The sequence below is a fragment of the Eleutherodactylus coqui genome, chromosome 1 (genome assembly GCF_035609145.1).
Source record: "Eleutherodactylus coqui strain aEleCoq1 chromosome 1, aEleCoq1.hap1, whole genome shotgun sequence".
In the NCBI taxonomy this organism is placed as follows: Eukaryota; Metazoa; Chordata; class Amphibia; order Anura; family Eleutherodactylidae; genus Eleutherodactylus; species Eleutherodactylus coqui.
The window spans coordinates 368,829,330-368,848,147 of record NC_089837.1 but is presented as its reverse complement, the minus strand read 5'-3'; the positions used below and the strand labels follow the sequence as shown (position 1 = coordinate 368,848,147).

The window sequence follows — 18,818 nt, the reverse complement described above, 5'->3', positions numbered from 1 at the left end:
AATTTAATAAAACTGGCCATGACAGTGTTAGCCATAACACTGCAGGCTATGATACTCCCTTAAATAGGTTTTCCAAGTTATAAGAAACTTACAGAGGGTGGGAAATAGTTTAATATAACAAACCAAGGTATACTCACTGCTCCAATCCTAGAGTGGTCCAGCTCTACCTCTCTTTATTTACATTGGCTGCAGTGGTAAGATTCTGTATACACACATGACCGCTAAAGCTAATAACTGGCCTCAGCAAAATATATCTTTAGACCGCTAATGCCAGAGATTGTTTGCAGTCAACCGAAACACCGGCAGTGAAGACAGGAGTGGCAGAACTGGATAAGTCTGGGATCAGAACTGTGGGTGCACCTTGGTTTGTTATTTGTAACCATTTCCTGCCCCTTTGTAAGTTTTTCCAAGAAGTAGAAAAATTCCTTTGACATTTGTGTCACATATAGATTTTTTTGCAAAACTTCCATGTTTTTGTGTTTTTTTTTACTCCGCTGCTGTTTTTACGGCAAAACACACTGTGATTTGATAATTGCTGTAGGTCAATACTAAAATATGAAAAGCTCTATAAACATTGTGCTTTTTTGTTAGTAGCAATTTTTCTCACTTTTGCTGCTTTTTTGGGGGGCGGGGGGGGGGGGGTCCATGGTGTTTTTTTTTTAAATAATAATATGCCCTGCATCTGAGTTTTTTCTGGCATTTTCCCATAGGCTTCTCCATAGGAAAAAAAACAGAAAAGGAAAAAATGTGACCAAAAATACTGCAAAAATGGCAGCCAAAAATGGAGGCACCATTAAAAAAATCCATTTACCAGGAAATAAGATTATGTTTACATGAAGCCTGATAATGTTAACTCCTATGCCCCTTATAACAGTACCAGCAGCAGGAGTGCTTCTTCCTAACCCCAATCCTCCTTCATTGTTCAGGACAGATGTTGCATGGAGTGCCTCTGGCAATTCATATGTCACATTAGTAGTAATCCAGAAGTTTGACCCTCTATTGATGCAAAGAGGTTTCCCAACTGTTTTCCATAAAACATGGGACTGTGGCTCCATACTTCTATGCTACTTTTTGTGAAAGAAAGTTGTCATAGATAATTTGCTAACAGAGTTTAAAATGGGCCTTGATGCCTTTCTTAATTATAATATTACAAGCTATGGTTACTGGTTGTATGGAGGTGGCTGTTGATCCAGGGATTTATTCTCATTGCTACATTTAGAGTTGGGAAGACTTTCGAGGAAACATTGGCTATTGCCACTTGGCTGGTGGGAGGGTTGCTTTTCTCTGGATCAATATTGCAGAATACTAGATGGACATGTATCTTTTTTCAGCCAATATTTTGGTTATTTAGTCATTCTGCACAATTGTGAAGTTGTCCTGCCTTTTGCGTTTATTATAAATGTATTGGTTTATGTATTGCACATCATGTTTCATGATTTAAGGGGTTGTAAACTACTGATGAGCTTTCTGCAGGAAAAGGCATCAAAATAAAATAAATCTTTTTATTTGTATAGCACCAACCTTTTCTGCAGCGCTTTCAGGTACCCCCCATCAAGCTAGGTACTCATTTCACCAACCTTGGAAGAATGGAACCTTAGAGTCAACCACCTGAACCATGTGAGGATTGAACTCACAATGTTCAGGTTGTGAGGGAGAGCTTATGACTGCATTTCCACTGCCTTAACACTCTGCACCACATGAGGCGAGTAGAACAGCTGGGGCCACCTAGAATCCCTAACAATCAGCATGACAGTGAATAGAAACTTTGCATGGAATACCAAGCTGCGTCACTGCAGTGGAAATTGAGCTGCCGTCTTCCTGCAGAATTCAGTTCAGTGCATGAGCGTATCAACCCAAAGAACAGCTTATCAGAGGGGGTCCCAGGCAGCGGACATCTACCAATCTACTATTGCTAGCCTATACTAAGGACAACACCTTTAAGTTACACAGTTTTTTGGTCTAGGTATGTTGTAACCAATATTTCTAGCACTAGGGATGCAAAACAAAGAACCTGGATTCTATACAGTCTGTTTTACATTTCCTATGAGTTACACTAACAGACAGTGACACTAGATTTATATTAGTTGCCGCCAAGTTGCTTGACAATCAGTGTGTGCAATCTCAGGTTTATGTCAAATATGTTTTTCTTGAGGGAATGTCAAGTTTATCTATATCTTCCAATGAAATTTCATCTCTTACTATTGCTGCAGTGAAAGTCTTATGTGGACATTGACTTATAAGCGTGCAAAGTCCTGAAAATTACACTTGTAATTGTTTTTGTGACAGCACTCAATATATTGCTGACACAGCTAAGCCGAATTCTTCTTTCGTTACTTTTCATCTGATGTTTGCAGCCGGGAAATAATAACAATGGAAAAACATTACACAATTATCTTTGATGTGAAGCCAGTTACATGACTGCTTCCCATCATTCGTTAAGTATTGCAAATGAGTATAAAGGAACGGTAATTAAAAATCAAATGACAGAATTGTATAAAACCTTAGTCCATACCTTGTTTTTTCTGGTTGTAGACCAAAGGTAGTAAGTCCGGTACTACTATTGACATGCAGTCGTACTTTCCATGTTGATTTTCACTGCAATCCAGTATTTCAGCATGCTGGTCTAAGATTTCTTTTGCTGGCCCTTCATCTTGATTCATTACAGGAGTTTTCCTTCTTAGAGGAAGTGATGACATATTGTTTGGACATGTCATCATTTCTTTATTGGTGTGTGTTTGACTGCTGGGCCCCCACTAAATATCAGAAAGAAGGGCCACAATGCTACTTAAGTTAAGTGGTTTCAAAGCGCTTCACTGCCTGCATTCCACTGCAGCTATCTCTCCCCATAGAGAGGATAGACTGCTGCAGCAGAGACGGCAATAACATTAACATGCCACAGCTTAGAATTCCATGCGGCATGTCTGTTTCATCGCAGCTTGGCCGCAACGGCTTCTCCGCAGCGTGTGGACGAGATTTTTGCAAATCTCGTCCACTTTGCTGCTTTATCCTGGGATAAAAATTGCCAGTGGAATTTCCGTGTAGAAAGTCTGCATGGAAATTCTGCAGAAATTCTGCCCCATGTTAACCCAGCCTAAGGGCTTAGTCACACGGGCGCATCGGCGCCCGTGTTACTGCAGGAAGAAGACGGCCGCACTTCAAGACAGATGTCTCTCTGCAGCGCCGAAAGAAAGAACATGTGACCGGCTTCATTCCACAGCCTATTTCACAATTGCACTAGTATTGGGTGTGCATTTGTGCCCCCCCCCCCCATAGATTTCTATGGGGCCACACAAAAATTGAGCATACTGGTTTTTGCACAACCCATTATCGGCAGCGGGTGTATTTATTTGGGCAACATTTCTCTTTCAGCGATGCTGCAAAACAGAAGAATCGCAGCATGCTCTATTTTCGTGTGAGTCTTGCACATGGATAGAACATGTAGATGTGCCGTCTCCTGCATATCACACAGCAGACAGACAGGGTGTCTGTGTGCTGCGGGATGCGAGTTGTGCCCACGAAATGTTGGGCACCACTCGCTGTCACCCCATGTAATTACAGCCTGAGAATGTTATAGCATATCCTGGCAACATGCTATAATATTCTTATGTAGAAATACCACTTTAATGCTTCTCCATTTATTTTAATATCGCAATACTTCTCCATGAATATCCAATCAGTGGGTGAAATTCTGCTGTCATGTCTGCAATTCAGTATGTGCCTTCTAGCAGTAGTCTGCTGGGTGAAAGTACTAATGACAGAAGTGTAAGAGGTTTAATCACTTCATCAAGGTCCTATTGTTTGATCAGATTTAGGAAGTGATAGTAACAGAATAAAAGAAAGATACTTGGCATCATTCCATTATATTTCAAATTGCAATTGTACCCCGCGCAGAAAAAATTTGGAACAGAGCCGTTTTTTCCTTTGCTTTATTCTCATCCTATATCATAACAGAAGGTTTTTCCTTCTAGAAGCGTTGCACCATGATATAAGGTCATTTTCATTGAAATGGTTGTACAACACATTTTGGTCATTCTTTCTTTTTGAAACAATAGCTAAAACACCAGGGAGTATACCAGCCTTAAAACTCTTTTACATGGGACGATGATCGCCCGAATGAATGTTCATACAAACATGTGTTCCCTATTAGTACCCAGAAAGATAAACAATAAAACATTAGTTGGTCGTTAATCACATCTTTTATTAGGCATAAAAATGATCATTTGTCAGAGGCATATCACCTTGTGTAAACGAGGTTAATCTTTCTCAAAAAGCTGCATGATAATTGGGGCACAACTGAGCACAGAATGCTTTACTGCTGTATATTGTCAATCTATACTTGTTACGGGAAATAATCTGCCTGTGTAAAAAGACCTTTAGAGAGAATTTGTCACCACGATATTCCCACCCTTTCCCATCTACCATAATGCAGGGATAGTTGAGGAGACACTGATCCTAATTATATATTATCTGGTAACTCACTTTCCCTCACCCACTGTAAGCCAGCAAATGACCTATGTTCATTATTGTAATATATCCTCAGAACCCCTAAACTCTGATCAGCAGTACTCTGGACTCCTCGAGCCTTCATTAACATACAGAACAGACTGTTTTCCAGATTACTGGAGGGGAGTGACAGTGAGTTCACAGATAGTACCGGTAATTACATAGTTGGATAGATTCCATTTAGGCTGACCATACCCATTAGTTAAAGTCAGTGAGATTAGCCAACAATCTAATTTATATTGTGATCGGACTGAGCTTGCACATTTTGGGTGGATTTGGGAGAAACATCTATCTGATTACTATGGCCAGCTTAACAGTATTATCACTCCTTTCAGCAATACTGTTACAGCTAATATTTTAGCTATAATATGGAGGATTGACATATTTTGCTGATTCACAATACTATTATTGTACCATTAATGTATATATATATATATATATATATATATATATATATATATTAGGAGTACAAAGGTCAAATGGGAACTATTCTTAAGGTTCCCAACAACCTAATCTGACCAGCATACTGCTGAATAGCCATTCCCATTGTATCCTGTGCCTTTTTTATCTTTAAGGGCTCCTTCACAGGAACGTGTGGTGAAAGCGTATTCTACGTGCGGGTTTTAAATGCAGAATATGCTGTACCACTCTATCTGCCATATGCTCCCATGTTGCCGAACATACGAATTGCGTGACCTATGCACACAATAAAGATCACAGTTTGTTTTTATATTGGCGCATATTAATCGTGCATACACACCATGATATTGCATGGCGATTGGTGACACTCAGCAAGTTCACAATGTCATTGCGTACTTGCTGCATGCCACATGACTTTCTCATGAGGGCAACATGCTGGTGTGAAGCCGCCCTAAAGATACAAAGGATCATTTTCAAAGTATATTTCTTACTATTAATGCTGATCTGTTCCCACTCTGGAGATCATACATATGTAAGGGTGCTTTTTATGAGTAAATCATCAATACCTACTAGTAAAATAAAAATAGAAACGTGTTTTAGGTGGCATAATCACAAAACCGCTTTATGTAATTAACCCATAAAACACGTAGAGCTCCCTTCTTTAATCTTTAAACAATGTGAGTTGCACAATAAGGTTTTCATAAAATAATTGATAATACCACAGTCATTAATTACACAGACACAAACAAATAAATATCATACCGATTCTGCACCCATTCTTCACGCCGACGCCTGTGTGGTGGGGCGAGCCCACATCTAATGCATTTCTAGGGTAGAAAGTAAAAATATTATTCCAGTCATAGCAAAATAGAGTTGCAGTTCGACAGTGAAAATGGCAGAACGTTCGTTGGCTTGGCATTGAATGGTTATGTCCTGGGCCAGTTAGAGACTCATGTATGTATTTCATCTATTTTGTAGGTGCCTCCTGATTTACAGAATGAAGTTCTCCTTAGTCTTTTAGAGACCGATCCTGATGTAGTGGACTATCTACTCAGAAGAAAAGCTTCTCAGTCATCGTAAGTGAATATGTTTACAGCTCATTTTAGAAATGTTCGAAGTAATGTCTGTTTTCTAAAGAAATACTTATCTAAACACATCTCAGAGTTCTCGGAAAGCTGTGTATGTTTCGGAGCTCTGTACACCATAAGCCAGGGAAGAGGAAAAAACAGTTTGCAGTGGCCATTGTCTTGCTCTGTCATTGTCGCTCGACACCAACATCTTACACTGTGAAGGCAGGTACATGTATGCAGACTCTCATAGCAGAGTAGATATCTATGTTGCAGGCTTTGCACAACTGATGTAGTCTTATTTCAACTATTACATAGCAAAAGGAGTAAATAAGCATTCATTAGGGAATCAGAAAGTTTGGAGTTTGAATAACTACAATGAGATTAGTTTGCTTTGCTTTGCTTGTTCGATATGTGTCGATAGTTTGTTAAAGGGGTTTTTCTGGACTTTAATATTGATAGCCTATCCTGGTGTTTATCAGGCACTGCTCTGTACATTTTGTAGCCATGTTGTAGCCGGAAATCGCTACTGGCCGTGCCTGTCTTCACCTCCACCCTCCCATTCGCAGCCACCAACACCTTCTAAGTTTTTGTGCGGCACACTATTACCCAGGCAGTGCTCTCTGACCATAGGGTGCATGTGTGTGCTCAGCCCACTTTTTAAAGGACCAATACACACACACACACAGCTTTCTCTTCCCTAGCCTATCCACATACTTCCTGGTTATGTAAGGCACTTTCCCCACTGCAGGATGCATGTGACAATGGTTTCTAGTGTTCCAAGTGAAGGTGTTTTTAACTTTTGCTTGCTGTTTTGTTTTGACCCTCGCCTGATTACCCAGATTTCCTTAACTCTGCCTGCCTTCAAGGTTGAAAACCAGGGAACCTTTAGAGCAGCTTTCAGTAGCCTAAAGTGAAATCATTCAGTGCCACAGTGGGTCCATATCCACCAAGGTACACTGTGCCTGGCATTTTAGGTCAGTCCCATTCACTTACATGGGATTGAGCAGCTGTAAGCTGCAGCACCAGGCACAACCACTGAAAAATGTATGGAGCTGTGTCTGATAAATAGTGAAGCACTAAGGTAGGCCATCAATATCAAACTACTTTAAAGAAGTGATACATCATTATAATAACTAATATAGAATAATTCGATCCAAAAGTTACTGTATCCAAAAGCAACAGTGAATATAGAAAAAAAAAACAATCATTTAAAAAATTCCAGCAAATCCTGTGGATGAGTGGTGGCAGTAGGAACACTAGAAGCCATGCTGATTCTGACAACCAATGGTCTGAGGTCCCATTTGATTTGTTTTCTTTACAGTGATACTACCAGACACCCATAGTATAGGGACTTAGAATACAGGGTCATTTTAATGATCAGTGTGGGCCCAACAGTTGGACCCCCAATTACAAAGTGAATTATTCTATGTATGTCCCAGGATCAGTCATTTTCCATTTTTCCCTCTTTCATCACTGTATGTGGTTGTAAGGAAACTGGCTGCAGAAAGAACCTCTCTCCACTGTCCTGTTTGTTATAGGAGACTGTCTAAGCTTTGTCCTTTAACTAGGCCCTGCTCACTCTATGGCTATTTATCAAAAAAATATAAGAGACTTCGAAGAAATGAACACCTGTGTTCTCTGTAAGATTTCCACAAGACTATTTATTTCAGGAATGTTTCACTGATTGTTGTTAAGTGATGTTTGTCTCTAGTACCAGAGATCAATTACAAAAAGTGTTAGTGGGTGTTGTCTCATGTGGCTCATAGGAGCTTATGAAGAAGGGATGGGGGAAGTGAAAGACAGAAGCATACTCACAGAGAGACACTGCTGTAGTCAATGGTGAGTTATTTACTGTGTTAGAGCTACTAAAAACACATCTACACTGCTCAGTACTAGTGTGCACTGCCCTCTATTATGCTGTTATTTATCTGTGCGTGTGTGTTACAGAAACTTAGGGAGCGGAATCTGCTAACTTCTCCATGTACAGTATATGCAGACACTATAACATCAGTCATTGCCCTTAGCTCAAAGAAAACTGAAAATTAGAGATACAGCCACCAGATGGGAAAATATGATTAAAATGTCATGTACAAGTCATATAATGGTCAGATATAATGTTATTGCTCATATACAGCTTATTCTGGAAAGTCACCTGAAAGGTGGGGGTATGCTTTAAGAACTTCTGTTAGAATCATACTGCAATACCAAAATGCCTGTTGTGAATGGGTTGCCATGCTAAATATACAAGGTGCAGGGGCGTAACTATAGAGGATGCAGGGGATGCAGTTGCACCCGGGCCCAGGAGCCTTAGGGGGCCCATAAGGCCTCTCTTCTCCATAAAGGGAGCCCAGTACTATAAATAAAGCATTATAGTTGGGAGCCTGTTACAGGTTTTGCATTGGGGCCCAGGAACTTCAAGTTACGCCTCTCACAAGGTGTCTATATGATATGATGTGAAGCACTGCGAATTGTTACTTATGCTTCTGCATTTTTTACTATTTGTAGTAAAATATATCTGTAAGATAACAATTTGTCTCTCATCCTTAAGACCTGAGGGAATTGTCTTTGTAAAGAAAAATAGGACATAGTGCAGATACACAACATTGTGAGAGGTCATCTTGAACTACACATTGTGGTCAGCACTGTGTTCTTGTCATCCTTGTATGAGTAACTTTATTCAGATTTCACTTTGGAGCCTCTCAGTCTTGAGAACTTGTAGAAACAACATACATGTTGGAGAGAACAACAAATACCTAAGCCGTTAGCCCTGGCAACTTGATTGCAAACATAGTCTTATGTTATGTCGTAAAAGCTATTGTTTTGTATTGTATAGTTTTACCAGCATTGGGTTTAGATGAACCATTTCAAATGTCCAATTAGTGCTTTTTGTGCTGTTAGTAACTCCATCTATTAGCCGCAGTTGATATCCACTACAAAAAGTGGTTCTTGTTCCTTAGAACCCCGTGCATGCATGAAATACACAATCTATTGATTTCAATGGGTAATTTATAATATATCTCATTTCTCTTGAAGGCATACAGAGTTTTTCCTGTTGTCTGGGATCAGTAGCAGTGCAGGGCTACTATAACACTACACAGCAGGCATGCATTATGTCCTCGGGATGCTAACCAGCAGAAGGAAGTGGAGATCTCATTCTGCTTCTGCTTTCCTCTGTTTACCAGTTTGAGGTTGTGTTGTGGAATGTTATAATCGGTCTTAGGGCTTATGCATGTGGTCGTATTATGGCTTTATTTTGTACAGTGCCGTAATAGGGCTGCCATAGAAGTACATGAGTGCTCTGCCGTACATCCTCATGACTGTGTTTTCCAACGAAGGGATGCAGAGGGCTTTTTGTATGGAGGTGTGTTACCCTACAGGCATTATGAGTAGGGAAGAATATCTCCATACACATAGAGTCTGATGAAGTCTGTACAGCAGGACACATATGTAGGGCTCCCTACTACAAAGCCATACAGGCTCTGTGCACGGGCATCTGCTGTGTACAGAGCCCTTATGCCAGTGCTTTCCAACTCCAGTCCTAAAGGCACCCATTGTCATGTTTTTAGGATTTCCTGAGTATTGCGCAGGTGATATAATTACCGTCAATGTCTCAGACATTGCCATAGGCGTTCTTACTATGGGATATCCAGAAAACATGACCTGTTGGGGTGCCTTGAGGACTGGAGTTGGGAGACACTGCCATGAGCCAGAACACAGGGATATCTACAGTACATAAATGTAATATAGCATTTGAGTCTGATTTAAAATATCACAAATACCATAAAATAAGCTCTTGATTTTAAACGTAGGTCCATAAGAGAACAGGTGCCTAGCAACCTCAGCAAGACATGTTCTCGGTTTTTCACTCCATATTTGTGATGACATACAACAGATATCAAAGGCTGCAGTAACACTTGTTCCCTATAGTACTTAGCTGAAAGAACTGTGAAAATATAAGTAAGTGTATTCCTAAAACTGTCACCCCAGGCTCCGTGACCTGCCGCCTTGATCCCTTACGCACTGACCTTCGGAAAGTAAAGAAAACGATGACTTTATAAAGTGCATGTAATAACAGCATAATATCATAGACTGCGGAGGACTGAGTAAATAGCAGATGTAGCTCTAAAAAGGGCGGATTCAGATGAACGTCTAGGCACAGCGCCAAAGTACTAGGGTCAAGAACTGAGTTCTGAGTAAAGAAATCTAGAAACTTGGGAATGGCATGTATTTACACAAATGCTGAAAATGAAAGGACACAATTAATTGTAAGAAGTCTGTTGAGATCTCATAGTCTTATTAAACAAAGGCTATGCTCCTTGGGTGAGAAACATTAGTGTGGGCCTTTCAGGGAAAAGAACTAATGCAAGCTTAGCAGCGCAGTTCCAGTATAACATTTTTATCTTGTATGATGTTTTATGCTAGTTTCTGTAATTCCTCCTGCAATTACTGTAATACCGTAATCATACAACTTCATTCATGTGCAAGTTCAAAATGGCCACATCATGCTGTATTTAACTATGTAGGGGCTCCACATCCGTGTGACTGATGAGGAATGTCTTATAAGATGAACTCGAGAAACTATACACATATTATTATATTTTAATATTTTATTTTTCTATGTTAGTAATCTGTTAACACTTTAGCTACCAGACATTTTCCAGGGTTTCGTATTATTTCTTTATCCTCACCTTTCAAGATGCCATAACATTTTTGTTTTTTTATTTTTCATTGACAGTTGAGTTGTTTGATGGCTTTTCTTTTGCAAGAAGAGTTGAATTTTTTTAAAGTACAATCTAAGGCATCATATAATGTATCGGAAAACTTAAAAAAAAATTAAGTTGGGTGAAATTGGAAAAAAAAACACAAATGTGCCATTTGGGGGGGATTTTTTGCAGTGTTCATGGTGCAGCAAAAATAACATGTTAACTTTATTCTATGGGTCAGTGCCATTACGATAATACTGTGTTGATATATATTTTTTTTTTATATTTTACTACTTAAAAAAAAAATCAAAAGTGCTTTTTGGCGCCATAATCTGATCCTCATAACATTTTAAAATTTTTCCTATGATTGGGGGGTATGCGGGCTTGATTTTTTTGCAGGGCAACTAGTAGTTTTTACTGTTACTAATTTTGCGTACATACAACTTTTTAATCACTTTTTATTCAAACCTTATTCGGAGAGAGGTAACGTCCCCAGAAAAACGCAATTGTGGCATCATGTTTGTTTTTCTTGCTACATTCACCATTTGGGATAAATGATCCAAATTTGGCAATATCAATTAAGTTTTTTCTATTTTGGGATTATGTGACAAAATGGGAATAGGGTTTTTTTTTACAATAAGAATTATTTGACTTAATTTACATTTTCTTTAGTCCCACTAGGAGACCAAAACTTGTAATCATTTGATAGCTTCCACAATATACTGCAATACTTCAGTTTTGCAGTATATTGTATTTTTAATGTTCACCTATTAAAGAGGTGCCCTACTAAGGGCTTATTCACACGGACAATTTCAATGTCCAAGTTTGAAACTCAGACCCATTAATGTCAATACGTGTGTGTTTTTCCAAGTCATACATGTCATGGTTAGGATTAACATAACATGTAGGCTGTGAAACAGCCACGACTGGAGCTAGCTCCAATTACAGCTTGTTTCATACCCACAGGGGGCGTAACTATAGGGAATGCAGAGGATTCGGTTGCACCTGGTGCCCACTAGCCTTAGGGGACCCATAAGGCTTCTCTTTTCTATATAGGGAGCCCAGTACTATGAATAAAGCATTATAGTTGTGGGCCCCATTACAGATTTTGCATTGGGGCCTAGAAGCGTCAAGTTACGCCTCTAATACCACCCATGACATACATGCACATCTCAGAGGATGAACAGGTTAATGGATGCCTGTTACGATGTACATACAGTCTTATTTGTGGGCAGCATGTTATAAAGCAGACAAAGCTTTATATATGTATTTTTTGTGGGAAAAATAGTCAGTACTGCTTGTATTTTATTCCCTTTCATTCCTGTGCTTAGTAGTCCAGTAGGCGTTCCTACTTAGTGATTGACAGCTATCTCTCCATACAGTCATACAGGGAAGGCTGTCAGTCACTAAACATTAATGAGTTAAAGTATAATTAAGCTTCCGGATGACTTTTCAGAATAAGCTTTCATGTGTGTACTTTAGGAATAACAGTATTTCAGGCTGTTATATGACCTTTATATGACTTGTAGCCATTTTTACTTCTAATCTGTTTTCAAGGAGTGAGTAGAGCTTAGCTATTATGATGTCTCCCATACATGGCACACACAGGGAAGCAGGATGTATTCTTCTCTATCTCTCTATAGCACAACCTCAAAAGCAGCAGTGGCATGGAAGACATTATAATGTAGTGCCAAACAGTATAGCTTTGAATCCAGCACTGGAAGAGATAAAACACTTACTAGAGGCTACAGCCACATGTGTGTTAATCTGTCTGCTTCTGTCTCCCTTCAGCAGTTCCCTCTTCCTCCTGCTTCCATAGACTTCTATGGGCTGCAGCTGTAATCCTACCTGTTTGTGTTTGGATTGTCTCAGTACATTAAAGGGGTTCTGTCATTAAAAACAAAAACCAATACTTATTCCTCCCCATGCAGTCTTCTTATTGCATCTTCTCCTCCCCAATCTTCTTCTGGCTCCTGCAGTCCCCCGGGTCACATCATCTATAGGCGGCCGGATCCTCTTCTTCCTGTGACATTATGGCCAGTCTCCTTCCTGCAGGTCAGTGTACCCAGTCACTAGTGACGTATCATTCACTGTCTAGCAGAGAATGTTGAATCCTATGCTGGGCTATTGCTGAGACTGCGCATGCGACCCGTTTTGCAGCACTAGTTTTTGAACCCTCGCTGCAAGACACTGCACATGTGCAACCTCGGCATTAGCCCGGAATAGAAATCAGCATTCCTGCTAGGCAATGTATGCTACAAATAGGTAGCAGACATTGACCTGCAGGAAGAAGGCTGCCGAGAATGGACGTAATGTCACAGGAAGAAGAGGATCCAGCCGACTGGAGGTGAGTTGACCCGGAGGACTGGAGGAGCCAAAAGAAGATCAGTGAGGTAAGAAGACTGCCTTGGGAGGAATAGATAACTATTAGAGATGAGCAAGCGTACTCGGCCACGCCCCTTTTTCACCCGAGTACTGCGATTTACGAGTACTTCCGTACTCGGGCGAAAAGATTCGGGAGGCGCCGTGGGTGAGTGGGGGGTTGCAGCGGGAGTGGGGGGAGAGAGAGCTCCCCCCTGTTCCCCGCTGCTACCCCCCCCCCCGCCACGCCTCCCCCCCCCCCCGAATCTTTTCACCCGAGTACTGAAGAATTTGAAAATCGCGGTGCTCGATCGAGTAATTACTCGGAACGAGTACGTTCGCTCATCTCTAGTAACTATTATATTTTTTTCTTATGACATAACCCATTTAAGAGTGAATGATCACTGTAAGGGCTCAGTCACACGGGCGCATCGGCGCCCGTGTTACTGCAGCCAGCAGACGGACGTACCTGAAGACGGCCATCTCTCTGCAGCGCCGGGATGAAGAACATGTGACCGGTTCCATTGCCGGTCATGTGTTCTATGATCAGCGCTGGAGAGAGACGGTCGTCTTCAGGTACGGCCGTCTTCTAACTGTCAGTCACACGGGCGCATCGGCGCCGGTGTACGGGTGCCGATGCGCCCGTGTGACTGAGCCCTAAGCTAAGGAAGGAGGAGATGTGGTTAATAGGTGGAGAAAAAGACATTTTTGCAATAAAATATATTAAAATATTCTTATTTTTGCTTTAACAAAAAAGTTTATCTAGTCTTTTATAACTCTTTAACAGTAAGCAGTAAATGTTTTCTACTCTAAGCTTGTGCATGAAAAAACAGCTAATCTAAGCAAGACATCATTTTTATATTCGCAATGACTGTAAATTATCTCAGTTTTCCTTTCCCTCTTCTCATTCATCTGTCCAAGAAGTTCATCCATGTATCATTTATTTCCTTAACATTGAAATCTTTTATAGATGTTGTTTTGTCTGCCTTTCCTTTGTGATTCAGTGAAATTTATGGACATACAGCTTGCTCTGGGCTAATAATTGTCAGGTCTGTGAACAGGTCAGGCGACACTTGGAAAAAAACACATACTGCAGCATAAAGGTAGCCTGCCTGCCTGCCGCACATACAATGTGCGAGCCACATCTAGCCAATAGGTACTGTACCAGGTACTGTAACATAGCAACAGGTAGGCTTAATGTAATTTCATGGTATGAGTCACAACTCCCACACACCTTAAATGTCACAAAGACTAAAGAACCTACTCAGTATATTATAATGAACCCTAAGCGACAATAAAAGTGTACAGAATGTATCACTCCATGTGGCATAATAATCTTCACCCCTGCATTATGTTTGCACCGTTACAGCTAAAGTGCCATTTATAACTTTGCAAAAAGTAACCGCGGTGGTATAAGGGTTAAATATTCTACGTAAGCTTCTTGGTAGTATCGTTTATTGCCATTTGCTTCTCATTATGTGCATCTATTTCCTGGCTTCAGTGAGTGCTATCTTTTCGTGTTTACAGTATAAGCAGTCACCATGCATACTCAAATTGATGTCCAAATAAACTGCACTAACATTTCTTGTATTAGATTTACTGTAATATAGCCAATATGGCAGAGAGAAGCCAAAGTGGGACTCGCAAAGTGATTCACACATATGTGCTGTCATACAAATGGGTTTAAAAAACAATAAGGAGAATTTCTTAGGATGTGTCATGCGCCAGTCTTAATGTGGGATGAGCTGGGGTAATATGCGTTAGATTTATCAAGAGGAACATGCCTCTTAATAAATGTGATGCTATAGATTTGCACTATAATTCCCGTTTTTGCTAAAACCTGGTCACTTTTTTAAAGTGATGAGATCAGCGAAAAAATTGAAAAAAGAAATCACAAGTTTATGTGCAAAAAAAAGCATGTGCTAAAATCTGTGACTTTTTTGCACCAAAAAACTAATGCAAATGAATTCCCCCTCAACCTCTGGATACTACTGACAACATATTAATATTAACTCCATACGCCACGGTCTATGTTGGTGATCTCACCCCTTTCCTAGTATAGTTACTATGCTGTTGAGAACATACATTTACAATTCAATGTACAGTCGGAATCTGAAAGTATTTTACTGGGGAGTGTGTGTACCCATTAATACCTAACGCTTTGTGTTACTTAAATTGAAATTGGCTGCATGTCTACCTTTGCGCTCATGTTCTCCTCATCAAAATGTGATTGTTCCCAGTAAGAGAAACCAAGTAGTGTTGTAGATATGATAGCTTTTGATGGCTAACAAAAATATATGATGTTAATGCGAGCTTCCGAACCAATGCAGAGTTTTTCTTCAGGCTTAAATTAAATATATCCGAAGAGGCATCCATATTTATACACACATACTTATGACAAGGCACAGACATGGATGTGATTAATTTGCACTTAAAGGAATACTGCAACAGAAATACAAACATCTTTAAATAGACACTGATAAGGGAGTGAAGGTTTGTGATCAGGTCAGCAGTGTTATCTGTGCTTAAGATTTCTCATACGTCCCATTCACGCATGAATCCTCGTGAAGAATCTAGCCTGCTATTAAAAGTGTCAAAAGTTGTTATAAATTTATAATCCCAAATTCTTCTATGGCTTTGTGACTTGAATCTGCCTTTCAGTATCATAACTTTCATATCTTCTATGTTGTGTCGTGACTAGAAAAATGCTCCACTACAGGTAATTCTCATCAAACACACACATGCCCTGAGATGTACACATTATTATGCTGTATATGGATATGGTGCAACATGCAAGTTTTTTTTATAGTTTTGCATGTAATACGGACCACATTATTCCAGTACTATTCCAGTAAGGGTTTATACATTGTTGGCCTATTTGTTCAAATGGATGGAGCTGAGCTGTAGTATTAGACACAGCCAAGGGTGTATAGACACTGCTGTGTCCGAAGGTGCAGTACTCAGCGGTGCATGGAAAGCTTGGCAATTTGCAGCTTCCTCTGAGAACAAAAACACATGGGTGTAGTGAATACATCATGCGGAGAAGATCGGGCAGCACCTATCCTTCCGTGTTTTATTTTCAAACTCCTGTGCTCTGGTGCAGAGTTTGAAATTTTGGTGAAGTGGAGGAAATGTCCCTTATTCAAGTGCAACTACGCTCCGTGATGGCGAACGTAGCTGCACCAATGGCAGTGCGTTTTGCCCTTAAAGAGAACCTATCATGATGAAAATGCTGCTGGATCTGCAGGTTATAGCGCAGGAGGAGCTGAGCGGACTGATATATAGCTTTGTGGGAAAGATTCAGTATAACTTGTATTTTATTCATTTAAATCCCTTCTCTTTCTATATTTAGGAGTCTAGTAGGAGGTCCTATCAGTGACTGACAGCTATCTAACAATGCACAGTCAAAGGGACAGCATTGGCAATTACTGATAGGACCTCCCACTGGACTCCTATACCGAGAAAGAGTAGCAATTTAAATGAATGTAATGTATTTGTATTGTAAGTTGTATTGAATCTTTTCCTTCCAAACTAGATATAAATCTGCTCTTCTGCTCCTGCTCTGTAACATGCTACCTGCAGATCATGCACCAATTATATCTTGACAGGTTCCCTTTAAGAGCAACACACTTGACTGAAGGGGGCAGAAGGAAAGTACAGGAAGAAACATTTTGTGGGTAAAAAAGATGTTAAGTCCAATTAAGTGGTTTGTAAGTGAGTTGCATGCGTCTCTACATTCCTATAGCATATTACTGCGTAGCTTTAGGGCTGCGCTCACACGAGCCTGTAGTGACAGCGTATTACACATGTAGGTTGTGCGTCCATAATACGCTGCACCGATCTGTCATAGGCTCCCATGTTGCCACTCACACTTATTAGGCGAAATGCGTGTGCAAGAAAATTTACAGCACGTTCTATCTTGGCGCGTATTACACGTGCGTACATGCCAATATAGTGCATGGCGATTGGCGGCATGCAGCAAGTGCACAATGTCATAGCGGTGGGGGGGGGGGGGGCAGGCTGAACTGGATGGACATTTCTCTTTTTTTCAGCCTAGCATACTATGTATGTATGTTACTTACTGCATGCCGCGCGTCTCTCGTGGGTGACACGTAGTGAATTACACTCATGTGAGCCTGGCCTAGGGGCATGTGTATTTACTTCTACAAACATCAGTACAAATACATGTTGTAGCTTCTAATGTAAATAAATTAAAAACGGTTACATTTTGATGGATTGACAAACCTTGCAGTGAAATACAGCTTAGACCATAAAAGTATCTGCCTGATTGATAAATTGTGTTATTTTAGTCCCACCCTGAATTTCTAATCATATCTTTTAGGCTATGTCCATGCGGGATGGATTTGCTGAGAAATGTCCACAGCAGATCCACAGTGATCAATCTGCATCAGAAGCGCGCCACTTGGTGTGGATTTTGATGCGGACTTTAACTTGGATTTTTGTGTGGAATTCAACCCTCTCATTAGAAGAGGGGGAATCTGCACCAAAAATCCACTGCTATAATTGATATAGATTAGAGATGAGCGAACGTACTCGGTAAGGCCGATTTCGCAATCGAGCACCGCGATTTTCGAGTACTTCACTACTCGGGTGAAAAGTTCTCGGGTGCGCTGTGGGGCGGGGCGTGGCGTGGCGTGGTGGAGCGGGGGTAGCAGCGCGGAACAGGGGGGAGCCCTCTCTCTCTCCCTCTCCTCCCCACTCCCCTCTGCAACCCCCCGCTCACCCACAGCGCACCCGAGTACTTTTCACCCGAGTAGTGAAGTACTCGAAAATCGCGGTGCTCGATTGCGAAATCGGCCTTACCGAATACGTTCGCTCATCTCTAATATAGATTTAAAATCTGCACCGCATGTTAATTTCCATACAGATTTTGTGTTTTTTTTTTTTTCCCACAGCATGCCACATTTTTAAAATCTCATCCACTTTGCTGCTACTGTAAATGCCAGAGATGTTCATTGCTAGGGGCCCACACAGAAAATCTGTGGCAAATCTTACCCGTGTGGACATACCCTAAGACCACTCTTTGTTACACCCTAAAAACGATACTGATATCTATCTATACCATATTTATCTATATATGTATCTCAATATATATGTATGTCATGAGTGGACATAGGCGTCAGAACAGTATTTAGGCCCTAATTATGGACAACTTCCTTCATTGTTCTACAACAACATCCCTCACCAGTCTGCTAATTTAGCCGTCCGTGGATAAGAATCTTTCCTGTAGCTGTAGTCCTTATTTGCTATGTTATAGTTGATAGAAAGTGCCACTAATTTTCCTTTTTCTGTAGCAAGGAGCCCCATTACCTGCAGGGCCAGTAGGTTGCCCTGATCTATCAATATATTACATCTCAATGTCTCTCTCTGTCTACACATTTATATCTATATCCATCTACCTATCTATATAGAGATATATCTATATCTATAGATAGATAGATAGATAGATAGATAGATAGATAGATAGATAGATAGATAGATAGATAGGAGATAGATAGATAGGAGATAGATAGATAGATATGTATAGTATAGTATGTTAGGCTGAAAAAACACATATGTCCATCTAGTTAAGCCTATTACCATCCCCCCCCCCCCCTTCCTGATGTTGATCCAAAGGAAGGCAAAAAAAAAACCCCAATCAGGTAGCAGCCAGTTTTTCTCATTTGAAGGTAGAAATTCCTCCCTGACTCCCTATGAAGTGATCATTGACTGTAACATGTAATATTGTTAAACTCAAGAA

At 40.5% G+C, this 18,818-nt stretch overlaps 2 protein-coding genes across 4 annotated transcripts in view; one reads left to right on the top strand and one right to left on the bottom strand.

The window, feature by feature from the left end:
- AMELX (amelogenin X-linked) overlaps positions 1–18,818 on the bottom strand; it is a 677,225-nt gene that overhangs the window by 124,850 nt on the left and 533,557 nt on the right. The window lies entirely within an intron of this gene.
- The window catches only part of ARHGAP6 (Rho GTPase activating protein 6), a 522,685-nt gene that overhangs the window by 491,483 nt on the left and 12,384 nt on the right, over positions 1–18,818 (top strand). For all 3 annotated transcript variants that reach the window (XM_066577984.1, XM_066577989.1, XM_066577991.1), the window contains exon 10: positions 5,902–5,999. In XM_066577984.1, coding sequence (XP_066434081.1) covers positions 5,902–5,999 — 98 coding nt within the window. The remainder of the gene's footprint in view (positions 1–5,901; positions 6,000–18,818) is intronic.